We start from the raw sequence: 13,229 nt of genomic DNA, 5'->3' as shown, positions 1-13,229 counted from the left end.
TGTGCTAGTAGCCGGCGCGAATATAAGGGTTGTAGTTTGCCAACACTGTAATGTGCTACTATTCATTAGGCGTGGGCATTTACATTAATTTTCAATAGATAAATTATGTAAATTTGCTAAATGCAACGTGCTTAAGTAAGTACTGCATAGTGCGTCATAACGCTTATATAGGAGCCATGTGGTGAACTGTCGGGTTGCCCGAGCGTGGACTCAATATGCACGCAAATAAATACCCGTTGTGCCCCAGTGGTTATGCGTCTCGACGCGATCAGGCTCATTGCGCTCTGCTCTCTCTTGCTTTTCTAAAGATGACTTACTCAGCTTCAGCTTTGTAACTTATTTCCGTTTTGAAATGACAAGACCTCAGACACCATTTCTTCTATCTTGCCTTCTTTAGTAGCATGATCTGCAGTGACCGGCCCTACTGTGCGCGACCCGTACTGTCTGTGTTCTGTGCTATTTGTTGACCTTTGTCACCTTGGTCATTCCTCTTGCCTGCCCTTCTTCCTGTCTTCCAACGTTTTTGTGTCCTCCTTTATGAGGCGTACGTAGGCAGGCGTTATGCCTCTTCCAGTGGCAGTTGCCAGCCTGCTCATCGCTTTCTCTTCTCTTGTCAAGTGTATGTACACTCTCAAAACAAGGAATAAGAACAATAATAGAGCGCTGTGCATCCTTTTTAAGCACCGGCCCGTTGATTGATTGGATGAACTTTATTGCAAGATAACGGAGACCAGTTATGCCTCGAAGGTGAAGTCCTTAGTCCGGGGCCGCATAAGTAGCAACCTCCTCGGCATGGTCGACCGGCCATTGCTGGCCAGTCGCCGTCGATCGTGTCGGTCAGCCGCTCCTCCCACGAGATGAGAGTGGGGTTCGGAACGGGAGGGATGTTGGGAATGTCTTGGCAAAGCCAGAGCATATGCACTAGGGTGGGGAGGTCGCCGCCGTACGGGCATTCAGTTGGACCGTGCACGGGAGAGGTAGAGGCAAGAGTGGAAAAGGGGTGTCGGGAGAGTATCCATCTGTAGCTGTTTCCAACAGACAGCCTGTTGGTTAGTAAGGAAAGGATGAGGTGGGGGGTAGTACTGGCCGAGTTAGGCGTATCTAAGCAAGTAGGGATGCGTGTGGGACGATGGCAAAGCAATAGCCAGTGGCTCGGTGTAAGAGTTCTCGGGCCAGCGCATGAGCACGCTCATTACCCGGGATTGCTGAATGCCCAGGCACCCAGACCAATGAAAAAATGCGTGAGGTGGATGCTAGGAAGATTGCGAGTGTAGACGCGGTGGTAGGGTGCAAAGTGTTGAAAAGGAAACGCCCACAAGCTGCTTGGTAGCCTGCGAGAATATGATTTGTGGCAGAAGGAGGGAGAGAAGAGGTGGAAAGGATTGCCCTAGCAATCGCAAGTTCTTCCAGGAGGGAGGCATCGGTTAATTTACGTTCTGAGGCCGCCAATACGGTCATGAGATCCTAGTCCACTGCTACCGTGACTCCCCCGCGTTCATCCGCTGGGCTGGCGTGAGTGAAGAGCGCACGCACAACGTTGCAGCCCACGGGATATTCACGCCACAAGTAACGCGACCGATGGTACCGGCGGTGAGTATAGCGAGTAGAGTGCATATGGCGGGCAAGAGGAGATGCAAGCTTGATGCCCGCTGCAGGGGAAAGGGCTGTGTATCTGCCCGTTATTTTCAGCAAAGTTTTACACAACTCGAGGTTAGCAAATTTGCCCACTCTTATACAGTGGCGTAGCTAGGTCGTCTGGCACCCGGGGCCCATAGGTCTTCTGTCACTCCCCCCCTCCCCCCCTCCCCCCCCCCCCCCCGCTGTGGTCGAGGAAGGCGTGGCTATCAAGTTCGGGGTGTCTTCAGACGTATATGACAACCCCCCCCTTACTGGCCCCTTGCACCCGGGGCCCACGGCTCCCCGGCCTCCCCTGTTGCTATGCCACTGCTCCTATATATTTGGGACATTTCAAATTTCTCTTGCCCACACCATTGAGAAGGAAATGCTTAGCGACACCGGATAGTTATCTTTTATACAGCATCAAAAGCCAACAGGGAAATTTCGAAGTGCAGCCTCATTCGTAACCGAGTACCACACGTGGTCTGAGGCGTCTCGCTAGGTCGAGCAAGCGATGTGCTATTTTAACAGCTGGAACGCAGAATTCTGCTTATGTTAACATTCTAACCTTCTCCCTCAGCCCGTTTTTTACTGAAACATACCTTGCCTGTGGCTGTTCTTCCCAAAGGTATTGCAGTAGCATCGACGTCGAGCTAGCTGAGGAGAACGGCGGCTGGCTAGGGACAGGCCATTGCCTAGGAAGTGAAGCGGGCGCGTGGCTCAGATAATGCGCAGCCGGCGCGAGGTCCAGGTGATTTATCCGCTGAGGAATGATCGGCAGCTAGGGTTTTCTGCTCAGCGAAAATATGCTCCTGTTTATTGTGCGCCATCGTCATAACTGATTTTGCACGCAATACTATAATTACCAAGGTGTTAATTAGCGTTGTGCTGGCAGTTTCAGCGAATGGAAAGCACTTGAATGGGTTATGCATGCTGTTGCAATCCTAATGCCGCCCACGCAATGATACAAGGCAAAAAGAAGAAAGAAAAACAGAAGACAACGAGGTTACTAATGTTTCAAACACGGGTTCCGAATGATTTGATGGGAAAGCGGATGAAAACGCGAACAGCTGAGATGAAGGCAGTGGCAGCCGGAATCAACAATCTATGCGGATGAGCAAAGGGCGCACTATAATTGAGGGCGCACCATCGGGCAGTAAAATGGTATATTGCATCTCGCAACATCCAAGGGCGTGTGCAAAGGATCCGAAGTTTTGTCCTTGCTTTCATCGCTGCGAACATGAGCTATCGTTACAGATAACACATTAATTTATGAGCATCGCTGGTTCGTTACCCAGGGGAAAGTGCAAAGGAAAGCGAGGGACAACGCTGCGCTAGGAAACAGACTTGCCTTTAATTATTCTTGTTTGCCTTTCAGAGTAACCAGTATGGCGCATTAAGAGAGGAAGCGCGCTGGAGCACAGATAATAGCTTTTCTACTAATGCGGTTGCAGATCACGGAGATTGCAGCACGAACCGTCATGGATGACAGAGTGCAGAAAAAGTGCAGGCTTTGTGGCTAATAAAAGAAGGCAAAAGCAGGCACTGCTTTGAAAGCAAGAAACATCGCCATGACCGATCGTAGAAAGGCCCGACGAAGCGCCGACTATCAACACTGATTTAGCCTGATTTTATTGCTGACAAGGCGATACATATGACTGAGTAAGGAAAAGGAACAGAAGAACAAAAACAAACAAACAAACAAACAAACAAATTCCAGGCACATTTAGCTATCCCTACGTGGATAAAGGCGAGAACATTGTGACCACCATTGTTCTTAGGAATTATGCCATAACTAAAGATCTTGGATTCGACTTCCACCAAAGGTCGAGGGTTCGATTTCCAACAAAAGTCGAGAGTTCATAGCCCTAATTAACATCAAAGGTAGTGGGTTCGACTCCCACCAAGGGCCGCGGGTTCGTAGCCCTTTTTTGTACCATCGTGTGGTAACGCCGCTAACGCCGGATTCTCCGCCTCATGAGCCATGTAATGCTTTCCTATTCATATTCAATGACATCAAGTAAGTGACAACAGCTCGATTTCACCCATTCCGATGGCTTAGTGGTCATACGTAGAGCGTTCTCTTGATAAGCACAAGGTCCCGGGTTGAATTTACAGCTGCCGCGGCCAGATTTCTAAGGGGGAAATGTGAAAACGCTCGTGTACTTTGATTTTAGCGCACGGTAAAGAGCCCAAGGTGGTCAAAATTAAACCAGAGTCCTCCACTGTTGTGTGTGATGTTGATATATTGTTGATACGGGTGGATTTAGCCTTCAGATTGGGGCCGACAATTGCTCCTTTTAAGTGTCTCTTGCAGTGTCACTTGGGTAGTTTCCACATGTACAAAAAATCGGCGTCTTTAGAAAAACTCGAATAACGGCGTGAAGCTTCCTTGCGCACTTTAGCGGCCCTCTCTGGAAACGTAAAGCATCGCGGGCACACATACAGAATGCCTTTATACAGTAGGTTTTGTCACTTCTATTCATGAAAGATTTCAACAAGAAAGGATTCAGTCTGATGTTTCGGTGGCTTCCCTTCTCGTATTGGGATTGTTGGAAAAAACGAAGGTGATGATTGCGCTGCGCAGGCAGCGCTCTCCCATTCCCCTAAGGTCAAAATGCCAGAAAGCAATCGAGCCAGGAAAGTGGACATCCAAGGTCACTTTCTATCTCTTTCAATTCCGCCGCATGCACGCTATGTAACCAGGCGGTTTCGTCGAGAAGAGCATTCTCTGGTGCATCGAGTAAGGACAGGATCTCCATGTACCACTCCATGTACGACGTGGGAGCAGCACGCTTAGTGGTTAATTATCACTACTTGCAGGAACAAATAATGTTTTCCATCCATCCGTGTACCACTGCATGAGTATTCAAGACGGGATGCACAGATTTTCCGTTTTGTACTTCACGTGCACTGAGTGAGACAGGAGATATCAAACACGTTCTGTGGTCGTACCCTGGCGACCATGGTGAAAGGCAACTTGCGAAATAAAGGCTTCCCAAATGCGTGTCTGCAACGCATTGCACTTCTGGAAGGATCCGATATAGCATAAAAGGAGTCTTCACACCTTCTTCTCACATTTCTCGCACACACTAAGGAGTCCGAAAGGTGGTAAATATCCCAGCGACACCGAAAGAGACGCTCAGGTGGAACAATTGCCAGTCAACTGCCTGCAGAGAGACCTTCCTGCAGGTACAACACTACTACCACCACATGAGCCGTTCCTGAACGAGAGCGTCACCTTCACCCCTGTAGTATGGGCAGGAACACAGGAAGTGTTCAGTGCCTCCCGTCTTATTCCATAAAGTACATAGCTGAGGATCAGCATGTCTCGTCTTTATTATCCATACTGGCGTATAGTAAGGTTTTGTCCTTATCCGATGCAGTAGCTAGGCTTCCCCTCGTCGAAGCCGCCTGGTTACGCAGGGCGCATGTGGTGGATTCCAAAACAACAGAAACTGAGCGTCTACGTCCTATTTCGTGACTTGATTGGTGTCGGGATTGCCTTTAGGGGGATCGGACAGTACTGTGCATACAAGATCATCATCGTTGTCATTTCCAGGCATCCCAATGTGCTAAAACTTTCACTGGAACTTCAATGTGAAGCCTTTGTCATTGAGGTATTTCAACAACCATAGTGACTTGCGTGGCAACTTGCTGGCTGGTAAACTGCGATATAGTTGCTGCAATGGGGGCTTCGAGCATGCAAGGAGTACGGCTCAGTGGCCTTTGTCCGCTTTAACAGGCCCATCTGTATAGGCTATAAGATGGTTTGGTTAGGTAGCGGTCAAGTGCTGCAGAACAGGAGACATTGCCTCTACAGATCAAATAGAGTCCTTTCAGTCCAACCCGCCACAGTGGCGCAATGGCTATGGCGTTGCGCTGGTGAGCACGAGGTCACGGGTTCGTATCCCTGCCGCAACGACCGCATTTCGATGGAGGCTGATTGCAAAGAACGCTCACGTACTAAGATTTAGGGGCAAGTTGGGCAACCTGGTGCAGTTCCGGGACGTTCAATCTCACAATTTAAAGAGAGCTTGATTTTCTTGCCGCAAGGAGCCAACGCTGGCTCATGGTTATTACATTCAGCGTTTCGTCCCATCTCGTTCCCGGTCCCTCGTGTTTCAACATGTACTAACAATAAGCTCAAGTAAATTTGAATTTACGCCATAGGGTAGAATCGCTGATACAGTACGCAGATGAGCGTGACGTCGCTGGGCTGATACCTTATTTTTCTTACCTCGTTCATGACTATACAACAAATTCTTCTGATAGTAGGTCGTTTGCGGCGTCGCTTTGTGCAGCGCGATAGAGTGACACTAAGCCGCATCCTGCCTGTCCGTGGACTTAATCAGCCATCTGCCTGGTCGTGTGAATCTAACCTAAATAACTTATGGCGGTGGACATAGGTTTGCATCTCCCTCGCTATCACGTTCATTTCTAGCTTTGGTGCACGTATATAGATTAATTCCATGTTGCATTTTGATATCGCAGGTGAAGCAAAGCTGAAAGTTGGTGTGGTAATTTCATTGTCCTAAGCGACATTTGTGCAAAAGTGGAGAAAACCCTCTAGCAAACGATAAGAGCTACAACATGCAAGAATACCTTAACTTTTATAAGCGCTACGATTTTGCGCTGCTAATGTTATTATTTTCTGCATCCAAACCGCAGTTTTCAGGGGAGCGCGGGAACTCATGGCCCTCCCTTTGGATTCGCCAGTGCTCCTATCTAACTGATCTTGACTCCTCCAGGCGCCGCATGTGAAGACGGCCATTGGAGTACTCCAGACAAGTGCGATTGGTACTGCGTGCTTTACGCCCCATTTTCCCCGAAGCAGGAAGCATGTACTGCGGTAGGTGACTTCACCGTCCGAACGTTCCACTCACCGTGCAGCCACGGAGATCGGAACCTCTGCGCATGCGTGGAAGGAGTCCGGCTGCAGACGTAAGCCAGGCCGAAAGTCAGGCTCAGCAGGCTTGGCCACATGGCTGGACGGCGATGCTGCCTTTGCTGCACGGAGCCGCAGGAAGCGATCGTTAAAACACCAGCGACACATCTAAACGCGTAAAGCCGTTAAGCAACCTTCGATTAAACGAAATATAATTTCTACGGATTGTATGAGCCTCATTCGGATGTGCGTTGTACGGTATGTCCATAACTAATCCGTGTGGTGTTTGGGAGGGGTTGAAATCTGGGAAGGGTCCTGTTTTCGCGTGCGTAAAATATAAATAAAACCACAGAACCGAAATTTTATGCGACTGGGGAAAGCCTGAGGAACTGAACTTTTGCAATTGCATTTACGGAACAGTTTACATTTTTTCCCTCCGTATTTGACAAAGAGCGAAGAAGATGCTTTACACTAAACACAATAAGCAACGTAATACTGAAACTGCGTGTCATATGCAACATGGCGGGCGTTGTTAATCCAAACCATCCAATCAAACCAGAAACAAAGAAGAAACACGTTTTTAGATTTGAAGAGTGAGCAATAAAAATTTGAAAAAAAAACGGTTAAACGAAGCTCCACTGTATCAAGACACGCTCGGTTAAGAGTTAAAGTGGTAAATGAAAGCAAGTAGTGCGAAACTAACTCCTTCGAAGGCTGCGCGACCGAGAAAAAGCTCATATTAAAGAAATGAAAAAAAAGAGGATATGGGTATGATATTCACTTAGTAAGGAACTGCTTGTAAGGAAACATAATATAAATTGGGCTGGTGGATACGATAGCTCTGGTGCAACAATATTCATGAGGGCAAAAAGTGAAGCGTTGCCGTTGATATTCGTAACACTGAGGTTCGTACCAGTGGGATATTGTGCAACAACGCAGAATCTCAAGAACAAGAACAGTTAAAGACGGCAAACCAAGTCCCGACGTAGCGCAACAGACACTGGAGTATACAGAGACGCCGAAGTAGACAAAGATGTATTTACAAAATATGAGCAGCACACACTATACTGAGTCCCGAACAGGCACACGCTGTCCTTGTGCTATACGGGAGGAACAGCTCCACAGAGGAGGAAAATACACAGATGAAACAATATATTACTTGCTGTGCAAAGTCGGTGTTGTGACCACGCACACAATTGAACTTTATGTGAACTCTGCATTAGTGCACATTTACCTTTCGTGTTGATGTTGTACCTATTTTTTGTGCCCGTTCTAGCTGGTCCACCTTTGTTGCGTACTGTCTATGTCTTTCCCGTTTGTTTCTTTAAGCGGTCCAATTTTTAAACGTGCTATTTGCCTAAGATCAAAGAAGTATACCGGGCATCACCCATACCGCAACCTCTTCTGTACACACATTTATTAATAAAATAGGAGGCGAACGTGGAAATCAGCACACGAGATGCATGCACACAGAGAATGACTCATTCAGTACGCGCACGTCAGTGCAAATGGTGAAAGCGGGTGCGCTTGCATGACGGTGCCCCCTACGGCGTCTCGTGTCGCATAGCGCCCTTTGAAACTGCATGATACGGTGTTTAAAACGACGAGTACACACGCAGGGTGGCACTCAGTACGCGTTTAGTGCGTGTGGGATGGACGCAAGTCATAAATGTTCTGACAGTGACGAATACTGCTTGCAGGAAGATCGCCTTCAATCATCTGGGGTTTCTTGTCAACAACCTGCAGCAGGAACTCGACTGATGGCAGTCTGGTGTGAGTGTGGAACCTGCCTACCGAAACCGACTTGGAGATATTATGCACAGCATTCAAACACCGCAACCCGTACGGTATACTCCCAGTTGAACAGCATTTAACCCTATTTTGACTGAAATCTTTCTGCTGAGTTTAATTAAGTTTGTCACACAGATTTGAAAAATGCAAAAATAAGAGCGGCGTGCTTGATGTTACACTTAACATAAGAAACATTTGCTTACAAAAGGGGCGTCATGTATACTACAGCTTCAAATGGTAATTATTATTATTTGTATTGAACACATATATACAATTAACAGAAAACGGAAAGCGAGGAGCAGGCTGGTAACTACCACCGGAAGGGGCAAAACGCCTGCCTACTCTTCAGAAGGGAGGTGACAGCAACACAGAAATGGAAGATAGGAAGGAGGAGAGGAAAGAGAAAAGGAAGAGCAACAGGACAAATCTAAAGAATAAAGAAGAACACAGGGTAGAACACAGAACACGTCACGCTACTACAGAATGTTCAATAAAATAGTTTCGACGCTACAAACGTGAACCTAAGTTAACTCTAGAAAAGGAAGTAGAGCGCAATGAGCATAATCACGTTTAGACGCACAACCACTGGGGTACAAACATTCCTCGAGTGTCGTACACCGCAGGCCAAGGAGATGATAGTCTCTCACTAGCGACATGCACTGTGAACTGAGAGCGGGACACTCAAATATAAGATGCTGAAGTGTCTTGCAGCGACCACAAGACGTACACCATGGACTCACCACACGTCCTTGACTGTATAAACGTTCGTGCACGTTCACACAGCCCACCCTCAGCTTGAGTAATTGTCCTCTAGCGCGTCGGGGCAAGTCTCGACCATGAACACGGGGTGGGAACGTTCCATTTGCGACACGCTGGTCGGGATGCTGCTTGAGTAGGTGCCGACGAAACAGCAGACGAGCGTAATCAAGATTGCACAAAATTTCTCGGCAGTCACAGTTGTGATGAGCACAAGTTGAAGCGAGCCGATCAACCTCTTCATTTCCGGCGATTCCTACGTGGGAAGGTATCCATTGAGCAACGAGAGATACTCCATGTGATGAAATTTTGCTCGCAGATTCAGTAATGCTGCGCACAAGTGGGCAATCAATCTCACTGCTTTGTAACCTGCTAAGAGCAGCGCGGGAGTCCTTAAAGATGACAATCTTCGATGCAGTTAACTCCTCTTGCACGCATTTCAGTGCCACATTAATAGCTCCTAGCTCAGCAGTTGTTGACGAAGTTGGATGAGGTATTTGAAAAATACTCCTTACTTGAGTTGAAGGGCAGAAAAAAGCTGCAGAGGCGCCTTGACCGTCGTTGTGTACAGCTGCATCTGTGAAAACTTGAAGATCATCTGGAAACTTTTCGAACATGTGAGACTGAGCCAATTGGAATATTGCCGAAACAGGCATATCAGACTTTTTGCGCATGTCAGGGATTGTGAGGCAAATGGGGAATACGTGTTTCGTGACATCTTTTGGAGGCGGAGGCGTAACTGAAGCAGCATGTTCAGAAATGTCAGTGATAGTCATAAATAATGGCGCCATTTTTCCCATGCGAGGTAACGGGTGGTGAATGAGACGATCAAGGAGCGAATGACCGTTCGATGCGCGGTGCAGACGCTCAATATGACATGGAGCTCTCTGGTCTGCCTGCAGCCTCAGGGGCACTCGGTGTTCACGAAAAATAAGATTAATATAAAAATTGCATAGCAGTCTGCTTGAAGAGCAGCGGACATAGAGCCATGTTGTTGCGCGAAATGCCAGAGCAAGAAGTTAAAACTCACTGGCTCAGCAGCGGCTCCTTGCGGGCATCCAGGTACCAAGAACCTTCACGGATGAAAGGAGTATTTGCCGTTTGGTGCCAAATGGTTCATTCTTCGAATCGAAGGCGCCTGTTTTCCAGCGTCAACACGGTGGCGTTATTGTGGGGACTTCCCACAGTATTTAGGATAAACTAAACATAAAGTTCCCGATGAGAAGGAAGCGGGAATTTCCACTATTCTTAAAAAAAAGTTTCCCAGGATTTCCGGTCAACAATATATAACCGTCGAGAAGTGCTCCATCCGCAGAAAGGTCGTGCAGTTTGCGCAGAAGGGACCGCTTCTGAGATTTGTACAACAAGATCAAACAACCCCAGCTCAAGTGCAACACTTGTGCTGCTCGTTCACCGATTTCTAGCGAATTGTTTGGTCATCAAAGTATGACGCACTGAACGCGAGAGACCGGGGACTTACAGCACTGATTCGTCGCGCAGAACCGCACGGAATCTTCAGTTTTTGAATAACTGACCATATTGTCGTCCCACTGGTGCTCTTCGTAACTGCTACAAGTACTCTGCTTCTACTGTTGTTAATGTGCAGCCTACTGATTTATGCACGGGCATGTAAATGAATTAGGTTTCAGCAACCTATATTCACGTAGCGGCTGCTCTGACTTTTCTAGCACGCTAAATACATGAAGCCACTTCTCATGGTAATTACTTAGGATTCTTTGTGCGGGAATTAGCAAATTTTCCTGGACCGCGACTGGTGAGACTTTAGGCAGTGGCTGCTGTTGCTTCTCTCTGAACGTATGTAAAATAGTTCAGCCATCTACGGTAAGCCCTGTAAAGAGTTCCTTACTCGCGCTTAGTAAGCCCTGCGCGTAGGTGAAGAAGACCATGTGGCTTGTTGTCGCGTAACTTCTTATTTTCGACACATCTCTTTTCAGAAGTATTTGGGCGACGAAATTATTACGAAGGGCACCTTATAAGCACCACGAACAAAAGTGCGGCCAGTATAAACGAACTTTATAATATTACAATGTCTACAATTGCCCTTCGTGCGTATTTGAGAAACTGTATTGCAAAACCGTTTTGCAAATCTCCTTTCGCAGTGGACGCTCCTTTGTTATCCAGTTCTGTCTCCCTATAATAGAGTAATAAAATACACTGTTCTCCACACTCGGAAAGAAAGTTTACGTGCTGCGTATTCTTTGGTAAAAATCAGAAGCTCACTCTCTGATTATTCACCACACGAGAGGGCTAGAGAGTGCGGATGGACAGAGGGTTTGCAGGAAGAGGAGGTTATGTAGGATAGGTGGTGATGAAGCTCGGTGAGCTAAGGATCTTCTATCGATCGCTCGTTAACGAAGAAGGTCGAGGGCGCACGGATCCAGTTTCGTAACCTCCAGGAGCTTCTTGAGCATCGTCAGCACTAAATCTTCCTTATTACACTCTGCCTCGCTTCGCTAAAGCCGTTCCACTTAAGGAATGCCAGCGCTGTCGACAGTTTATCAGGGGTCTATTGCACAAACCTGTAGGCATGTGGGAAATATTCACGACAGGCTAATTGGGATACGACGCGTTAACAGGAGGGCTGCTCCTAACTGCTTCACGCGTGGGCAGCTCCATCGATTTCGGTCTGCAAAGGTCGTCACGCCTCTCTTTCATGACGCTGACCCGCATTAAGGAAAATGTAGGCCCGTATATCGGTTGGCGGCAAACACTCGACTTGCGCTGCAATCAGAAATCGTAGAATGGCTTCGAAAGTTTATTTGCCCTATCGCATATGTGGTACCGGGGTCAGAGGTCGCTATAGAAAGAGGGAGAAATGGTCGATGTCCAGGGTAAGGTTACTTGTAATACTAATACTCCTATAAAGTGTAAATATTTGAGCTTGCTGCCGTGGCATGCTTATTATTGCACAACAGAACTTTCACAAAGTGTGCGCCTCTTCTCCGTCTTCGTCTAAAGTTTTGGTGTGCAATGCTAAAAGTACCACTACCTCTTAATTAGCGTTCAAAGTGACCGCGTGCACAAGCAAAACTGAAAAAAAGGAAAACGTATGAACCGTATATACGGTTCATACGTATATATATATATATATATATATATATATATATATATATAATATGCACACAGGGTGCTCTAGCTAACGTTAGATAAGCACTTAAAAATAAAATATAGAATATACGAAGACGCAATCAATGGTTTCATCTCACCAGAGACGTACTGCACCAGGAGGATTTTTCTCATAATTGAACCATCCATACTTATATGAGATTAATCAACGAACCTTTTAAATACTAAATTGAGGGAGCAAATTTTGATAGAAAAGTGATACTTGTGTTTTGAAACACCCGATTCAGTTGTTTTCAGCACGCTATATGTCGCATAACTATTTTTTTCCGCGTTATGCAGAAAACGCGCATATTATGAAAATAGCCGCACACCAGCCAAATAGACGCGTCCTCACGCCGCGACACCAGCGGTCTCAGGCGTCCCAACAGTTGCGGCTGGAAGTTGTAATAGCAGGGCTACAAATATACGTGATCGCATGAAATAAGGCGCTCACGCTCACAAGAAAACACATGTTTCGTGGTAACACGAACGCCGACTTAGAAAGTAGTTAAGGGGTACATTTCCTTTGGAGAAACTGCATGTAGTTCAGATGTTGTGAACGAGTGCTTCAGTGCACGTTAGAAGCATATTGCCATTGCGGTATGTCATAAAGGTACGGAACAACGACTATAGATGCGTTTCGTCTGATGGTCTGCCACGGACGGCGGTTCTGCACGCGAGTAGCACCTGAGGCACGCTCACGGTGTCACTTCAATGACCACCGTACGCATTCGGAGGACGTCGCCCCTGACAACCTCCGCTCTTATTTCGTGGAGCGGGAAGTGCGTGAATCCCGGGCACGAGCCGGTTGCACGGTGCGCATAGGTGCGGCACAGGCGCGGACAGCCATCGTGCTTTCCGGCCTGAAAAGGCGATACGGAAATGCAAAGCGGCGGGCGGGTTGCGCCTAAAAGAAATTCATGTATAGCACAGTGAGTTAAAAAGAAGTGGCAGAGTTCCGGACACGGGAACCACTGACAAACAAAGAAAGCGTAAAGAAGAGAGAGGGAAGCTACTCAGCAATCAAAACCAACAGTGTGCGTCGTATTTT

The 13,229-nt window shown here is 47.3% G+C and overlaps 1 protein-coding gene across 1 annotated transcript in view; it reads right to left on the bottom strand.

Annotated features, from left to right (window-relative positions):
• LOC142571535 (uncharacterized) overlaps positions 1-13,229 on the bottom strand; it is a 47,982-nt gene that overhangs the window by 18,217 nt on the left and 16,536 nt on the right. The window contains exon 2 of the mRNA XM_075679967.1: positions 6,504-6,627. Coding sequence (XP_075536082.1) covers positions 6,504-6,603 — 100 coding nt within the window. The 5' untranslated portion in view covers positions 6,604-6,627. The remainder of the gene's footprint in view (positions 1-6,503; positions 6,628-13,229) is intronic.

This window comes from Dermacentor variabilis, chromosome 2 (genome assembly GCF_050947875.1).
Source record: "Dermacentor variabilis isolate Ectoservices chromosome 2, ASM5094787v1, whole genome shotgun sequence".
NCBI classification, from domain to species: domain Eukaryota; kingdom Metazoa; phylum Arthropoda; class Arachnida; order Ixodida; family Ixodidae; genus Dermacentor; species Dermacentor variabilis.
The sequence above is the reverse complement of the archived record's forward strand: the minus strand, read 5'-3'. Positions and strand labels throughout refer to the sequence as shown.